Source organism: Gossypium arboreum, chromosome 7 (assembly GCF_025698485.1).
Source record: "Gossypium arboreum isolate Shixiya-1 chromosome 7, ASM2569848v2, whole genome shotgun sequence".
Taxonomy (NCBI): Eukaryota; Viridiplantae; Streptophyta; class Magnoliopsida; order Malvales; family Malvaceae; genus Gossypium; species Gossypium arboreum.
In genome coordinates, this window is record NC_069076.1 from 45,012,961 (window position 1) to 45,029,050 (window position 16,090).

General features: G+C 34.9%; 1 protein-coding gene and 1 pseudogene across 1 annotated transcript; both read left to right on the forward strand.

Annotated features, from left to right (window-relative positions):
- Positions 1–3,890: 3,890 nt before the first annotated feature.
- Positions 3,891–11,024, forward strand: LOC108454296 (auxilin-related protein 2-like). Its single transcript, XM_017752715.2, has 8 exons — positions 3,891–4,862; positions 6,009–7,662; positions 7,757–7,889; positions 7,993–8,093; positions 8,199–8,264; positions 9,043–9,132; positions 10,178–10,354; positions 10,518–11,024. Exons 1-8 carry the CDS (start codon positions 4,258–4,260, stop codon positions 10,554–10,556), a joined length of 2,865 nt encoding a protein of 954 aa, XP_017608204.1. The 5' UTR covers positions 3,891–4,257; the 3' UTR covers positions 10,557–11,024.
- A 779-nt stretch (positions 11,025–11,803) lies between these two features.
- On the forward strand, positions 11,804–13,077 carry LOC108486101 (uncharacterized; annotated as a pseudogene).
- Positions 13,078–16,090: the final 3,013 nt, after the last annotated feature.

Below are 16,090 nucleotides of genomic sequence, written 5' to 3' on the forward strand. Positions count from 1 at the left end.
CATGGAAAACTCCTCCGGAGAGGATAAAGACCATCGGCAAAAGAAGCTTTAGCTTTTTAATAAATAAGTAAACAAACGAGAGTACAATATGGAGAAAATAAATCCAAATGTACTAAACGTACAAACCCAAAACTTGAAAACAAAGCTCTAACTTGGGAGCAAGTTTCTTTCTATAGTTACCATGAAAACTCTCTTAAACTCATATGCAACGACATCTTGTCGCCCTCGAAGAAAAACATTGCTAATTGGCTTATCAAAACATCGATACAACGGCCCCTTTGAATATGCGGAGATAGAAGGGCTAAAATGACTAAAGTATCTCTAAAGTATTCAAAATTCAACTGGGAGATGAAGTTCCGCTTGGAGTCTAAAATGTGGCTGCATTAGGTAAGATATCGTTGCGACGTCACAATTCCCCTCATTGCGACGTCACAACTCTTCTCGTCGCGACGTCGCATGTCTATCTCCAATAAATGTATGCAAAATATCTGATAAATGCAAGGCACACCACACATTAACTTTTATTTTCCTTAATTTGGTCAAATTACACTATTGTCCTTATCTTTTCTAAATTTACAAGTTAATGTTTTTTCCACATTTTCATATCCAAATTCTACTTTATTGTTTTCCAACAAAAAAATCCTTATAATACCTTTAAAATATTATATTTATTGTCTCATTATCAATTTTTTTCTCAAAAATTTATTGTAGCGGTTTCTAGAATAATGTCACTTATTATACCGAAAAATTTGAGACGTTACATTACGAGTGGGGATGGATCAATGATCTGTCACAATTGTTGTGGCAAATTAAAGTCTTTTCGGCACTTAACGAGCTTGTTTTCTAGCTCTCTTACATGTTTTTATTACGTTTTTACTTTTTAGTAAGTTAATTTTAATTTTTGCAAAATAAACGTTTTTATGCAATTTTTAGCCATATGATGACCTAATGGACCTATACGGACCTAGAAATGAACTAACGAGCTACTCGACCGTGCAAAACACTGATTTCAAGTTGAGAACACAAAGGACAAAGGCAGCATCGCAACATCGGGTTGTGGTATCACAACACCGAACTTCGAAGCCAAAGAATTCAGACTCGAAAGGTAGTGTCACGACACCAGGTGACGAATCAGCATAATTTAATCAAGGGTGTTTTAGTTTGCATAATAAATAATTATCAGTTTTGAAGGTCATAATTAACCTAATTATGTTAGACATTTTTTACTATAAATAGGAATATTTAGCCTTACTTTGAGGGGCTTGGCCAACTGAGCCATTTAATTTAGGCTTAAGTTTTTATTTTTAGTTTTTCTTTTATTTCAATTTAATCTTTTTTATGTTATAATCATAATTTTGTTCTTTGTTTACCTTGGATTCGATTTTGATCCAAGCCTTTAATTAAGTAGTTATTTTATTTATTTCTTTTTTATTTTCAATTGCAATCAGAATTATCTTTAGATTGTTAAATGAAATCCAGTTTTTGCGCGCAAATCAACATTGAAATAGATTTATTCTCTTATTTCCTTTCTCTATGTAATTTACTGCTTTGCATGTTAAATATTTTCTATTTCTCTCCAAAATCGATTTATTCTCCTTCATTTAGGGGAAATTAGCCTAAATATGTAATTAGCTTTATTTTTTTTCTTTCTAATTTACCCTCTCTCTGGGGCTCTTTGTTAAATGGCAGTAATAATGGAGTAAAATATTTTTGGAAAAACAAAAATGTTGGTTGAAGGATTAAAATGAAGAGATGGCAGGATCCAATCTTCCTTTACTACTATTCTTATTAAAAAGCATATAGTTAAAATGTAAAAAAGTATTAATTTATTATAAGAATAATAAAATGATAAAGTTTGGAGCTTTAGGTTTGTTAGAGTAGATAGTAATTATAAGAAATTTTAATGTTTTAGATGTGCAAATATATCTTAAAAATGAAAATTGAAAGCTAAAGCAATTAATTGGAGTGGTCCAATGATATGTTCAAAAAGTGGCCCATAATTGATGAGTATATTTGGGGCATTCAGACAGAATTAGCCTTAATCACTTTCGTAAAAAAAAAAAAAGTGCTTTTATATATATGTTATGGTCAAGCAAACCATTTGGTTTTGATAATTCCTTGATCACAACATTCGGAATTTGCGTGGTAAAAATAATAAAGATTCAAAACTTTAGTGCGTTTGTATAGAAATATAAAAATTGATTCCAGGTTTCTACCGCTAAACAACTAAAGAAAACTGCACCAAAATGAAATTTTCCAAACCAACCATTCCATTTTTTTATTTTCTTTTTCTTTAAAGTCATTTATAAGAAGGAAAAAAAAAAGTAAACTATTAAAATAGTTACTTTTATTTGATTCACGTTATATTTTAGTAACTTATGTTTGAAATGTTACGTTTTTTAGTCAATAACGTTATCATGTTGTAATATTTTAGTCTCCGAGTGTTACAGTGACGTAGCATGTTAAATCATCATTTCAAATGAAAATTTTAGGTTAAACAATACAATTGGCCCTTATATTTTTTTTAAGTAATTTTTTTTTCTTTTATGTTACTTGAACTTTTCTTTCTTTTCCTTTCTCTTTTTCTTCTCTCTCTTTTTTCCTCCCTCCATTTCTTTTAACGTGGTTTTTCTATGTATTCTAATTGTTAAAACTAGTCCCCATAGCTTTATTTTTTAAATAATTTAATTTTTTTTCTTTATTTTCCTTTTCTTCTTCCCCTTATTTTTCTCACTTCTCATATTCTTCATTGCAGAAACATAATCTTTACCCACCAAATAAATCAAGTTTTTGGTTCTCTCACATGATTCCTAAATTGAATTTCACTCAAAACCAAATATCAATCATTCTTAATCAAAATTTGATTTGAATATAACCTAATTTTGAAACTAAAATTGAATCTAACTAATCAATATAAAAATTATATCCTTAATCAAATCTAAACATAAATTGAATTCTTTATATTCAAAATATTTTTTTCGTTTCCAAGCTTTTACAGAATTGTGTAGATTATTTCTTGCCTTTTATTTTATTTTCTGATAAATAAAATTAAACAAACAATAAAATTGATCTAACCCTTCTTACATATTTCCAAGCAAGCTTGATTGGAAGTTGAGCATGGATGAACCAAAGAGAGAAAGGGAGCATGAAACCAATCTAGTTTGGGTAAAGATGATGGTAAGTTTTGTATGGTGGTCGTTAGTCATTAAAAGTGTAGAGCTTATTTGAAGAATTCGTGAAACAACATAGTTTCAAGAGGACGAGAATGTTGTAGGTAAGATAGATAAGGTGGTCGTGGGGTTGGTTAGGAGGTTAAGGGAACAGGTTCGGAAAACATTGTTAATGGTAGATTGTCATAAATAACGACTGACGAGGTCTTCGAGTGAAGCAAGCTTGTGGACTAGGTCATTGAGAGATCCAAATTGGTTTATTAAATTAATGATGGAAGATGAAGGTTTGTAATTGTGGGGTAAGAATATACAAATCAAGTTTTATTCTGGTTTCAGCTTTTGCCTTTTTCTTTTTTCATAAACATAAAAAGATTTTAACAAATAGAAAATATAGAAAAATTATGTTAAAAAAGATAAAGAAAGGAGGAAAACAAAAGAAGAAGTAGAAAAGTTTAAAAAAGGAAAGTTAAAATAACATAAAAAATTAAATTGCTCAAAATAAAAAAAATAGAAGGCCAACTGCATAGTTTAACTTAAATTTTTGTTTAAAAATAATAATTTAACGTGTCACCTTAACTTATCATTATATTATTAATGATAATTAATGATGTAGTGACTAAAATATAATAATATTTTAATATAAGTAACTAAAATATAATATTTTAAATATAAATAATTAAAATATAAACTATTATAAATAAAATAATTATTTTAATAGATTATCGTTAAGAGAGAGTAAAGAAGCTGTTATACTCTAGCCCTGAAACAAGGGGAAGGAAAAAGGAAGCATAGAGAAACGGGGAAAAATAAAATAAAATAAAAATCCGGAAACGCAAATTATTGCCTCCCTCCATTTTTCTCCCACATATAAATATTTTCAAATCCAAAATAATCATAATTAAATAATTATTATTTTCATTAATTTGCTCAAAATTATTTGATAATTAAGTCCTCACCCTCCATTTTTGTTCTTCTTGTTGCTTCTCAGATCTGAACTTCCTCAGAAATTTAGGGGCGAAATCGATTCGGCAAATCAGCGAGGAAATTAGATAAAACCAGGCGGTTTAATACTAGAATCCGATTCGAAATGGATGATTTTCCAGGTTTACTGGCCAAAGATTTTGGGATCAAACCCCAAGGCAAGTCAGCCCCGATGGCACCTCCTAGAAATCCTTCATCTGGTACCAATTACGGGTTTCGATCCGATTTTACCCGGTCCTCATACGGCAACGACAGATCATTCTCCAATTCCATTTTCGACGATCAGGATCGCGACGGGCTCATGTTTAACGACTTCTATGGTGGGCCCCCAAAATACTCCTCGGAGTCGCGAGCCACAGCTGAGCAAACGTCGTCGCACGATTACGACTCATTTTTCAAGGACTCTAAGCCGCCGGTTTTTGACAAGCCTGTTTACGATGATGACCTTTTCGATGGATTACCCGGGGTCAAGAGCTCTTCATCAGCCTCGGCTGCTAAGTACGACAACGTTTTCGGGATCTCCCAGTCTACGTCTCGCTCAAGGGACAAGTCCCCAGGCAGCTCGCCGTTTGATGATCTGCTTGGGAATTTAGGGAGTAAAGAGTCTGAGACGAAGACGAAGAGCGAAAAAATGAAAGCGGAGAAAGACGCGCCTCTTTTTGACGATTTGCTTCCTGGTTTTGGTCGGAGTAGCTCTCCCGCATCGGCGAGGTAATTTACTGGTTATAAGGCTTGGGTTTTATATAAATAAATATTGTACACTTCTATGTTGTATGTTCTTTTTTTATTTTAGAGTTTTCCGATTTATGGTATTTTGCATAAATGTGCTTCGCATTTAAGTCTGCAGTTTCTGGGATTTGGTTGTGATATTGGCAGCTTAGATATCAGCAGTTAGCTAATAATGGGGAAAATATTTCAATGAAATTAGTATTCTTAAGCCCAGTTTTTTATTAAGCGGATGTGGTTAAGATTTTAGTGCTTTTTTCTGTAAGTGCACTGATCAAGGTTATGTTTTACTGGTTGTCTGTTCTAAATATTGACAAGTTAGCCATTTGTCCAAAAATGTTAGATACTAAAGACGGCAACTTACTTGCAAAAATTTACTTAGGTTACTTGAATAGCTAGACCTATTTGTCAATTAATGCCTCTTTATTGTCAAACCAGGCTCACACTTGCTTGAATATAACATTTTATTAGAAATTTCACATGAATACAGATGTAGCTTTACTAGTCCTACTTCGTCCTGCTAGCCTCTGCAATATTTTTGTTGGTACAGGAATGATTGTCATCTTCTGTTTTTTTCTACTTGCTCATTTAAGGTGCCAAAGTTGCTCGGTGGAATTCATTATTAGGCTGGATTGGGTAGGTATCATGTTGGTTATCCAAGGTTTGTTAGAATAGGACAATAGCAATAGGTAATGCCAGAGACTTCGAAATTTTTCTTGTGAGATTTATGAACATTTTTTAGTTTTTAAGTCATTTGATGGGTAGAATTTAGAAAAAGGATGAGGCTTTTACTGTAAATTGCCAATGTGTTAGATGTGGCCACTATGCCAGAGGTAAGTGGACCAAACATGTAAAAACTTTTTACAAATTTGCAATTACAATTGTGTTTAGTTTAATTTGAAACTCTTTGTGCATGTCACTGCTAGCTTAGTGTGAAGAAAGGCAGTAAAAGGACTACTTATGTTTATGGTACATTTGAACTCTAAACATATTGTATGAAGCTTGAGATATGTATCTTTGGACTCTAAACTTACTTTAGAGTTTAGACTCTATATTTGTCTTTTTTTCTTAATAAGACTTAGCTAATACCATATAAATATTAGCTGATGTCATTCTCCATTCTTTGGACAGGTCAACATCAGATGCTGCCCCCCAGAAACCGACCTCTAATTCAAGCAAGACTGGCTCTAATGTCATGGAGAATCCTTTTCATGTCTTTGAATCCACATCAGACACAGTAGATTCATCCTCAGGGCTGTTTGTGGACCCTTTGGAAGAAATAACTAAGCTGAATGGATCTGGGAAGTCTGGAGTGTCATCTGTAAATGAGGGACTATTTGATGATATAGATCCTCTTGAAGGTCTTGGAAAATCTGTGCCTCTGTCAACTGAGATCAATAAGAGAGGAATGGATAGGAACCCTTTAAGAACAGCGAGTGGATTGCAAACTCCTGCTAGTAAAGAGCCAAATGATGAAGATTTTGAGCACTATACTAAGAAAAGGATGCCTTCTACAGAAAATTTTCCTGAATCTCAGCAACCTGTGTTTGACATGCCTAGTATGTCAACTGATTTTCATAGCTCTGTTCATCACACTGCTAGCCCTCCTCCTTACTCAAATTTTGGTTCTAACGACACTAGCTCCCAGGTAAATGCAACTCCAAGATCTGAAGAGAACTTTGACACATCTGAAGATGTGTGGCTCACTGTGTCAGAGGTTCCTCTCTTTACCCTACCTACTAGTGCCCCACCCCCTTCAAGACCACCACCTCCAAGACCACCACGAGTTTCAAAATCAGCGACAGGCTCATTTTTTTCCTCTAATGCAAAAAAGAAGATCAATGACAATTCTTCTTTCCCAAATTCAGCTCAGTACAAAGACACCCCTCATTCAACTCGTGCTGCTGCAGGCAGCTCTGTTGCATCTCAAGTTGATGAACTAGAAGATTTTGCAATGGGTAGGGCCTGGAATAATGTGGACCATGCTGAAGATTTTTCTGGTGATGATTTTGGGACCAACTCTGCTGCTGTAGCTTCTGCTGCTGCGATGAAAGAGGCAATGGATAGAGCAGAGGCTAAATTTAGGCATGCAAAGGAAATGAGGGAGAGAGAGAATTTGAAGGCTGCAAGAAATAAAGAGGCTGGTGTAATGGATAAAGATGAGAGAGCTATGCAAGATGCTTTGGGTAGAGAAGCTAGAGAAAAGCACGAGAGATTGGAGCGTGAGAAGCAACAAAGGGAAAGGGAGGAGGAAGAGAGACAGCAACGGAGATATGAATTGGAGAGGGAAAGGGAGGAGAAAGAGAGAGAACAAAGAAGGCTTGAGAAAGAGAGGGAACAGGAAAGGGCCAGACAAGCTGTTCAAAGGGCTACTAGAGAAGCTCGTGAAAGAGCAGCAGCTGAAGCTCGTGTGAGAGCTGAAAGGGCTGCAGTTGAAAAGGCAGCTGCTGAAGCTCGAGAACGTGCCGAAAGGGCTGCAGTGCAGAGAGCACAAGCTGAAGCCCGTCAAAGAGCAGCAGCTGAGGCAAGAGAAAGAGCTGAAAGAGCTGCTGCGGAAGCGAGAGAAAGGGAAGCAAAAGAGAAGGAAGCTCAAGAGAAGGCTGAAAGAGCTGAAGCAAAGCTTAGAGCTGAAAGAGCTGCTGCAGAGAAGGCTGCTGCTGAGGCTCGAGAAAGAGCAGCTGCTTCTGCAAGGGCAAGCCAGCAAAATAATGACAATGATCTTGAATCCTTCTTTAGTATGGGTTCTCGACCAAGCAGTGCTCCAAGACCAAGAACTAACTCTTCTGTAAGACTATAAGAATGTCATACTGTATTCAGCTTCTGCTTTGTGTTGTAGTATCAGTCTGTCCAGTTTCTAACCCAACCTTTTGCTTTTGCAGGATCCCCTGTTTGATGGACAAAATAAGGGAGGGCCTGAAGTAGCTAGGGGAACATCTGCCGGATCCTCATCTAGCATGAGGAAAGCTTCTTCAAGTGCAAATATTGTTGATGATCTCAGCTCTATTTTTGGAGGTACTTGCAAACTTGAGATGTAATGATCTTTGTGAATCTGTAATGTTTTATATATGTTCTTCTTCATAGTTGATAACTGACCAAACTCCTCCTCTTGCTAAAGCTGCTGCATCCTCATTTGGGGAGTTCCAAGAGGTTGATGGGGAAACTGAAGAAAGGCGAAGAGCCAGGTTGGAACGCCAGCAAAGAACTCAGGAGCGCGCGGTATGTATTCTTTGTTGCATGATTTAGTTATGTTTTCTCTCTTGTCCTGTTATAACTTATAAACTGCTTGCTAGCTCTCTTTTACTATTGAGTTCTTGTATCCAGGCAAAAGCACTGGCTGAGAAAAATCATCGGGACCTTCAAGTGCAAAGGGAGCAGGCTGAGAGACATGTAAGCAGATGCAGTGAACATTCTTTTTCTTTTTACTTTTGTTCATTCTATTCTTTTTCGTCGTCTTTTTATTTTTTGAGTGGGCTTTTTGTTGGAGTTTACTTTTCAATGTGATCCAACCTAAATGACTTTTTTCTCCTGACCCCAGCCTTCATATCATATACATTACACAATGGCACATTTGATTGCTCTTCACTTCACTCTGCCTTCTTTAAGGTCAGGGTTTATAAAGTTAACTCTAGGGCAGGTTACACATTTACTTATTCTTTGTACTAATCTACTAACCTTTTTTTGAAAGGATTGTACTAAATTACTAATATATACAAAGGAAATCGGTTGCTTTGGCTCTGGATAAAACTTACATGAGGAAAAATGAAGATTAACTTGGTTCTTGATCCTTTAACATAATTATGTGGAGACTCCTGATAATGTTATATATAATAAATTGAAACTTGGTCCGTATTTTTGTCTCAATTCATAACCCCCGGTATCACCAGTGAGATGCCTTAGGACTGAGGAATAATGTCAAATATGAAACTTTAGGTTTTTTTAACATGCCCAACTAGTCTTGCACCCGAATGTTATGTTAATTTGGATTTGATTGGCTCAAGTATTGAATGTAGAATAATACATACTGTGGTGAAAAACTATTCTGTCATGAAAGCATTTTGTATAATATATGTCTGGAATTTACAAGTTTCTGTACCTACGTGCACATGTCTGCAAAAGTTTATTTTAGTTATTGTTTGTCTAATATTGATCTATGATCTTATTTCAGAGAATTTCTGAAACACTAGATGTTGAAATCAAGAGATGGGCTGCTGGAAAAGAGGGAAATTTGCGTGCTCTGCTGTCAACATTGCAATATGTGTGTTATAACTTATTACAACCATTTAATCTTCTTTGTCCTCTCTTGCATAGTATTTTATGTAGGAACCAGCTGTCTTTCTTTCCTTTTTTTTTTTTTCCCCCCTTTTTTTGGCTATATATCTTGCACAGTTCTCATTTTATTGCCCACTGTCTGATGTACTACATTTTTGAGATGCTTCATACAAGCAGTAGAGGACTTCAAAGCAAAGTATGAGATACATTGTTGAAGGAAGACTGAGCGAGAGGGATTCAAACATAAGAAACTCCTTGAAATTTAACTCTAAGCTTTTTGATAATCTCCTATTTAAGTTGCCCAACTCTTTTACATTCACTGCATTGCTGTTATGTCTGATGGATGTTCTGTAACATCTGATGCTGATTTTAAGTAGAATTCAAACTTGAAAAGGAGACAGGGCTGGAAAGTTGTCCAGCGGCCATTTTGTTAGCTTAGACTTGTGATCTAGCAGGCTTTTAGAATTAAGGACTAAAAGGCATAAAAGTATGTCTTTAGAGCTTCTTCCCTTACATGATGTTCACCAGCTAGCTCTCACAGTTTCATTCTTTCAGTCAAGGAACTACTGTTGTGACATGCATGCAATTATTTAGTGGGCATTATAGTTTCTTGAACCACTGTAAGGTATGGTAGGAAGGTAAGAAAGGATTAAGGAAGGAAAAAGTTTTTAATCTAATGGTTGAGCTACATAACATGTGGCATCCCTGTTCTTTGCTTGCTACCAAATGAGCCAGTGTAGGTGGATGTTGAACTTGGTGTAAGCATCTAATACACAATCATGTAGGATACATGCATCACAGGTTCTTGAACTTACCTATGCCAACATTCATCTGAAGGTTTGATTAGATTGATTGTGATGACCACTGCTATGATATTGACAAGAGGTCCTTTTAAAGTGAATGGAAAGGGACCTTATGAAATTTTCATGGTTGTTTCTCTTCATCATTTTGTTTATTTGAATGTGTTGTAGTACAAATTTTATTTGGTTACTGATTTAACTAATTTGTCTCTTGAACCTGTTTGATATTAGGTCCTTTGGCCCGAATGTGGTTGGCAGCCTGTTTCTTTGACGGATTTGATTATGGGTGCTGCAGTTAAAAAGGCTTACAGAAAGGCAACACTTTGCATCCATCCCGATAAAGTCCAGCAAAAAGGTGCCAATCTTCAACAGAAATACGTTGCAGAGAAGGTGTTTGACTTGCTTAAGGTACTTGGTAAATCTTTTGACTGAAGCACTTCATGCTTGTTGTGCCATTTTAGTATTAGAGCCTTTAATTATACTGATTTCCATTTTTATGATGCTATCTTGCATAGGTCCTTCATTTAGTTTTCTTTCTCAGATAGCTTCATTTTGTTTCCATTTAAAACAGGAAGCCTGGAACAAGTTCAATTCAGAGGAGCTGTTCTGACCTTCGATTCTTGGGTTATATAGCCAATCAAATTCATGGTTTTACACTGTGCCTTGGAGTGGAACACATGACTGTTCTATCTGCTGCTGTCTGCTTTGGTTTGATGAACCATTAATGAGCAGTTAAAGCTTGTCATCGGCCCGGCGCTGCTTGAAAAACATGGGAGGGTTACGTGAGAGGGTGCAGTACTGTTATTTGGATCAGGTTGGTGTATATTAAGCTTCATCCAGCTTGTGGCTATGGAAAGTTATATAATTCAGCGAATCAATCAGTTAAAATCATCCGCCCCATATGCATAAGATGAGGGGTATTTTGTGTTTATTCTTTTTATAATACAAATATAAATTGGCAAATATGGCTGTAAAACAAATATCATGGTATAGTGTATGATTGTTGAGGTGGTTCGTATATATCCTCCTTTTTCTTGTTTCTTTTGGTCTCTTGTTAAGGAAATTATTTTTTTAAAAATTCTATCGTTTAATTTTAATTATTCATATTCGACTGTTTGAATGCATAACTTCTTTTTCAAAACATAAATGAATAACTAAATAAAAATTTTGCATACTTACTTTCATTTGAAGAAAAACATTGTCACGTGTTAACACTCGCATTGGATAAAGCTATAATTTGATGCACCTTGAGCCAACTTTTTTGGTTTTGGAGACTGCGAATTCCGTTTCAGTCAACTGCTGCGGGATCAACTAAGATGGTATGGTAAATACATCTGTAAAATAATAGCATAGTATAATTAACAACCTAAAATACATAGGTAGGCTTAAATGTATTTTATAAATTAGAAGTCTGGATTAAATTTTATGTTATTAAAACAAAATAGTTTGGTTGGTTGGATTATTGAAAACATTTGCTAATATGCCATTTTTTCCTACCAAATTGTAAAGGAAAGAGCCATTGCTATTTTTCCTCTTTTTTATTTTCATTCCTAAGATTGTTTGTGGTATTTGGACCACTATATTCGTCCTATTTATTTTTTATTTAAGCTTATCCCAGTAGGAAAATAAATAGTATCTCTATCGTTTTTCAGAGAAGGAAAATTGAGGAAATCAGTGGCATATATTCTCCTAAACTACTTGTGGATCGGAGAGCTTTGCTCTTCTCTTCTATTGAATGCTAATCAATCTTTTCTGCCTCTGCCTTTGCCTCAAAAATGTTTGATGGTTGAAGGAAAATAACAAAAATTGGAAGTAGGTAAAGAGGTTCATCCTGTCGTGTGGAGTGATAGTATTAAAATGGCTATAGTGGGGACGAGAGAAGTTGGGTTGTCGAGCTTTCCATCATCATCTTCATACCTTAGATGGAATTCCAGAGCCACCTACTCTTCTTTCTCCTGCACACTATCAATGGTAAATTTATCTTGTATATAGCTACAATTTTCATTTCCAGTCATAGATAATAGGTACAAACTCTCTGTTTGCTGTGAAGATTATTTACTTTCTCTGTATAGCATCATCAAGTTCAAATTCACAGTTGAAAACGAAAGAGTTTCATATTTTCGGAATAACCAATTAAATTTTAAAATTAGTACAACTCAAGAGCTTCTTCTTGGGAATTGTTAAATATATTGTTTTGTATAGCTACTACTCCGGTTCTAGTCTTATATGCATGCATGTTGAACCATTGGTGTGTAACTTGATGAGTAAATTGATTCCTTCTCGTGGATGTGTTACCTGTTCTGCTGTTCAAGAATCGTCAACTCCTACAAGTGAGTGAGTAGGTTTCTCCATTCTAAGTGGTGTGACATAGAGCTACTTTTGTCCATAAGCAAAGCTCATCTTTTGGAGTCGCGAGTTTGCTTTAAAAAGTGTTTCCATTTGGTATTAGCCACCGCTGAGAATAAGGAGGAAGGCAAGCGCCCCAAACCAGCAGCAAAGTCACTGCCCCGGAGTTGATGTGGGAGGATGTTGTTCCTCCATTGAAAACAATACTTGAATCCCAACATCATCTCTCTCAAATCCAACTCTCTTTCCAAGACAACAAGGTTTTGTCTCTCTATTTCCTCCTTAATTTATTAATAATAGATGGGGTTTATGAATCTTGTTCACATTCCGAACTTGACAGTTGGAAGGTTCATTTCTGAAGAATGGGTGGCCTTATTCCTTCTGGGCTTTCTTCCCTAATGAAGAACTTACAGGTATGAACAGTATATGACAAACTCAGCAGGTCCTCTGAAATTGAATGATGGCTGACATTGTTTTTGAAAAAGGTCCAAAGGGCTTTTCATTGTGTTCATATGGGTGGGGAGCAAGCACCGTGGAGCCTTTCCTGGTTGATGAGAAGAAAATCACAGCGAAGCATGTAGTTTTCTGGGTTGAAAAGCGTTTGGCAGCTCAAGGAATCATCCCTGTTTGGAAAGAATGATTATTATTATTATATATAGCATTGGAAAACAACAACACACGCCATGCCTTGCGTAATTATTTCATCATCCATTCTCCCAACACTTTTCTCGTAGACTTCAAAACTCTAAAAAAATAAAAAACTCTTTTATTTCGTTATTTATGAATGGTCCGACTTTTTCACTATTTGCAGAAAATGATTATTTTTCTCGAAAGCGCATCCACATCAGCGTGAAGTCAGGGTATGTGTCAATAAAATGTTTCTTTGAGAGAGCGTTTTGTCTTTTTTTTTAGTGTTAGAATTTTTAAGGTTTAGAGTTTTAGTATTTTTTAAGAAAAAATTAATTTAATTAAAATTGAAGGTTAATTAATTAAATTAACTATAAAAATAAAAAAATAATTAAATTAGGGTTTAGGGTTTTTAAGGTTAAGGTTTTTGATTGTTTTAGGATTGAGGTTTTAGTGGTTTAGAATTTTGTGTTTTTAAAGGAAAAATTAATTTAATTAGAGTTAAGGGTTAATTAATTAAATTAACTATGAAAATAAAAAATAAATTAAATTAGGGTTTAAGGTTTTTAAGGTTAGGGATTTTGATTGTTTTAGGATCAGGGTTTTAGTGGTTTTGGATTTTAGTGTTTTTAAGGAAAAATTAATTTAATTAGAGTTGATGGTTAATTAATTAAATTAACTATGAAAATAAAAAACTTAACTAAATTAGGGTTTAAGGTTTTTATGATTAAAGTTTTTGATTATTTTAGGATCAGGGTTTTAGTGGTTTAAGGTTTTAGTGTTTTAAGGAAAAATTAATTTAATTAGAGTTGAGGGTTAATTAATTAAATTAACTATGAAAATAAAAAAATCAATTAAATTAGGGTTTAAGGTTTTTAAGGTTAGGGATTTTGATTGTTTTAGGATCGAGTTTTAGTGGTTTTGGATTTTAGTGTTTTTAAGGAAAAATTAATTTAATTAGAGTTGAGGGTTAATTAATTAAATTAACTATGAAAATAAAAAAATCAATTAAATTAGGGTTTAGGGTTTTTAAAGTTAGGGTTTTTGATTGTTTTAGGATTAGGGTTTTAGTGGTTTAGAATTTTGTATTTTTAAAGGAAAAATTAATTTAATTAGAGTTGAGGGTTAATTAATTAAATTAACTATGAAAATAAAAAAATCAATTAAATTAGGGTTTAAGGTTTTTAAAGTTAGGGTTTTTGATTGTTTTAGGATTAGGGTTTTAGTAGTTTAGGTTTTTGTGTTTTTAAAGGAAAAATTAATTTAGTTAGAGTTGAGGGTTAATTAATTAAATTAACTATGAAATTAAAAAATTAATTAAATTAGGGTTTAGGGTTTTTTAAAGTTTATTAATTAAATTAACTATTAATTACGGAAAAAAGCTCACACGTGAACGCTCTTTTGCTACAGTAGTATCTGAAAAAATAAATTTGAGAATATATTTCTGAACAAATAGTGTTAAAAACGCTTCAAGAAGGATGCACTGTCAGTAAAATTACGGAAAAAAGGTCCCATGTGGACGCTCTTTTGCTGCAGTAGTATCTGAAAAATAAATTTGAGAAGATGTTTCTGAACAAATAGTGTTAAAAACGTTTCAAGAAGGATGCACTGTCAGCAAAATTATGGAAAAAAGCTCCCACGTGGACGCTCTTTTGCTACAGTAGTATCTAATAAAATAATTTTGAGAAGATGTTTCTGAACAAATAGTGTCAAAAACGCTTCAAGAAGGATGCACTGTCAGTAAAATTACGGAAAAAAGCTCCTACGTGAACGTTCTTTTGCTACAGTAGTATCTGATAAAATAATTTTAAGAAGATGTTTCTGAATAAATAGTGTCAAAAACGCTTCAAGAAGGATGCACTGTTAGTAAAATTACAGAAAAAAGCTCCCACGTGGACGCTATTTTGCTACAGTAGTATCTGATAAAGCCTTAAACTATAAATGAGCCAAATTTCATTCCCAGGTTGCATAAGTTACAGCAAGAGAAATTGAGGCTAAAGTAAAATAGAAACTGAAGATGAGTGAACGTGTTAGTGTTGTTATTTACTATGATGGCGAGGTCCGTGACACTGAGAACGGCGTTGTCTTTTTATCGGAGAGCACAACACGACTGGTTTTTAACCAGAACATAGATTTGAAAGAAATTCGTAAAAGAATTAGGCGTAAAATCTTCGGAACGACGCCAATAAAAGTTTTGTCTATTAAGTATCGATTTTGTACTTCGGTTGATCTTGTGAGATATGACTCATTCGACATCAAAAGTCCTCGTAGCTTGGAGGCAATAGTCCAGACTCATCTTGCTAGTGGATCACCTTATCATGAGTTATATGTACAATTTTCATCACCAAATGATACATTTGCGACTTCAACATCTAATGCTGTTCGAGAGGAATACACGACTCCTGCCCGAACTTAGTTAGTGGGTGGCAGAATACGGAAGCGCCTGTGTTTAGTAGCAGTATGGAATACACAACCCCTGCACGACACTCCGTTGGTGGATGGGACATGTACCTAGGTGGGTCGATGTTTGATACTGGAAATACGTACTGGAAATGACATCAACTTCTAGTGGTTGGCAATCTATATCGGATTGGAGACGTTATGAAACATCTAGAAGAAGGGATGATGTACTCCCTACGACATCTACCAGCGAGGGGACCTCATTCGTTGCAGATGATGGTGGGTCGGATGATGAGTCCGATGTGGATCCACCTCGAGAGCTCGGCCCTGATGGTGTAAAAGATGGATTATTTTCTGAACCGAGGCCTGTTCCAACCATAACTGAAGATGTTGAAGGGGGTTCAGATGAAAAAGAAGAAGATCCACGATTCAGGGCGTACTCACCTTCAGCCCACATGCATAATGTCGATCTATCTCAAGATGATGCGTTGGAGTTTCCAGATCTGTCATACAAAAGGCGTGACCGTACAAGTTCATCATTGGATTCGGGTGAAATTGAAGTTGGTAGGGAGTTTTCCAATAAGGATAGTTTTCTTACTGCATTGAAATAACATAGCATCATAAACGGGGTTAACTACAACATGATTAAATCCAAATCCGATAAGTTTGAGGCCAAGTGTGCAGTGCAAGACGATACGTGTTCATGGAAAATCATGGCTTCATTGAAGAAAAAGATAGGCTTGTGGAAGATAAAAAAGTACAAAGGTCCAC

Coding starts and splice junctions, on each gene's coding strand:
- LOC108454296 (XM_017752715.2), top strand. CDS start 4,258: ATGGATGATTTTCCAGGTTTACTGGCCAAAGATTTTGGGATCAAACCC. Junction 4,863..6,008: donor AGCTCTCCCGCATCGGCGAG/GTAATTTACTGG, acceptor TTCTTTGGACAG/GTCAACATCAGATGCTGCCC. Junction 8,265..9,042: donor GGGAGCAGGCTGAGAGACAT/GTAAGCAGATGC, acceptor ATCTTATTTCAG/AGAATTTCTGAAACACTAGA.